Source organism: Limulus polyphemus, unplaced genomic scaffold (assembly GCF_000517525.1).
Source record: "Limulus polyphemus unplaced genomic scaffold, Limulus_polyphemus-2.1.2 Scaffold11943, whole genome shotgun sequence".
In the NCBI taxonomy this organism is placed as follows: domain Eukaryota; kingdom Metazoa; phylum Arthropoda; class Merostomata; order Xiphosura; family Limulidae; genus Limulus; species Limulus polyphemus.
In genome coordinates this window covers 3841-4812 of record NW_013677553.1, presented here as the reverse complement: position 1 = coordinate 4812, position 972 = coordinate 3841, and the positions used below count along the sequence as shown (strand labels likewise).

General features: G+C 35.0%; 1 protein-coding gene across 1 annotated transcript in view; it reads right to left on the bottom strand.

The window, feature by feature from the left end:
• LOC106476878 (fatty acyl-CoA reductase 1-like) overlaps nucleotides 1–972 on the bottom strand; it is a gene marked incomplete at both ends in the record, with an annotated part of 7202 nt that overhangs the window by 2961 nt on the left and 3269 nt on the right. The window contains one exon of the mRNA XM_013937495.1: nucleotides 447–686. Coding sequence (XP_013792949.1) covers nucleotides 447–686 — 240 coding nt within the window. The remainder of the gene's footprint in view (nucleotides 1–446; nucleotides 687–972) is intronic.

The window sequence follows — 972 nt, the reverse complement described above, 5'->3', positions numbered from 1 at the left end:
AGCTAACAGCTAGGGTGTTACAGTAACACAAATCAAACCAAGGTGCTTAAATTAGTTACAAAGAAATAAAGTTACAGCTAACAGCTAGGGTGTTACAGTAACACAAATCAAACCAAGGTGCTTAAATTAGTTACAAAGAAATAAAGTTACAGCTAACAGCTAGGGTGTTACAGTAACACAAATCAAACCAAGGTGCTTAAATTAGTTACAAAGAAATAAAGTTACAGCTAATAGCTAGGGTGTTACAGTAACACAAATCAAACCAAGATGCTTAAATTAGTTACAAACCTAAGATATGTTTAGAGAAAATCGAATCCAGTTGTCAAAGGAGGAAGTCAATAATAAAGGCAAGAGGTTTAGTAGAAACTGAAGCGTGAAATTTTTTAATATTTTTAACCCTAACTGGATTTGATAAATAGAACATGACTTCTGTCTCTATTATTTACCCAGTCTTATAGCCTAAAAGTTTCGCCAAAAAGTCCACTACTCTTGCTGGTAATTCGTGGTTGGTTATTTCACAAAGGCGATTAAGAAAACGATTCGTCTTGAAACTGCCACCAGGGTATCGGAAAACCTCCATGCTTGGATACATCAGGATGAAAGGATGGGCAAGTTTTTCTATTTCACTCCATGTGATCTTCTTTATAGGACTAGATGTACAGTTATACACCATCACATTTGCTGGCCTAAAAGGGGGGGGGGGAGGAGAAGATGGAGATATTTTTTGAAGAAACGTTTGTTGAGGCTGAAGATATATATATATATAATTATACCGATTGACGACATTTATCAATTTTAAATTAATGATAATTAATTACAAATAATTAATCAGCATTTTTTTTTAATAAGTTGTTGAATTTCATACAAATCCGCTAGAGGGCTATCTGTGGTAACCGTCCCTAATTTTGAAGTGTTTGTTTGTTTGTTTTTGAATTTCGCGCAAAGCTACACGAGGGCTATCTGCGCTAGCCG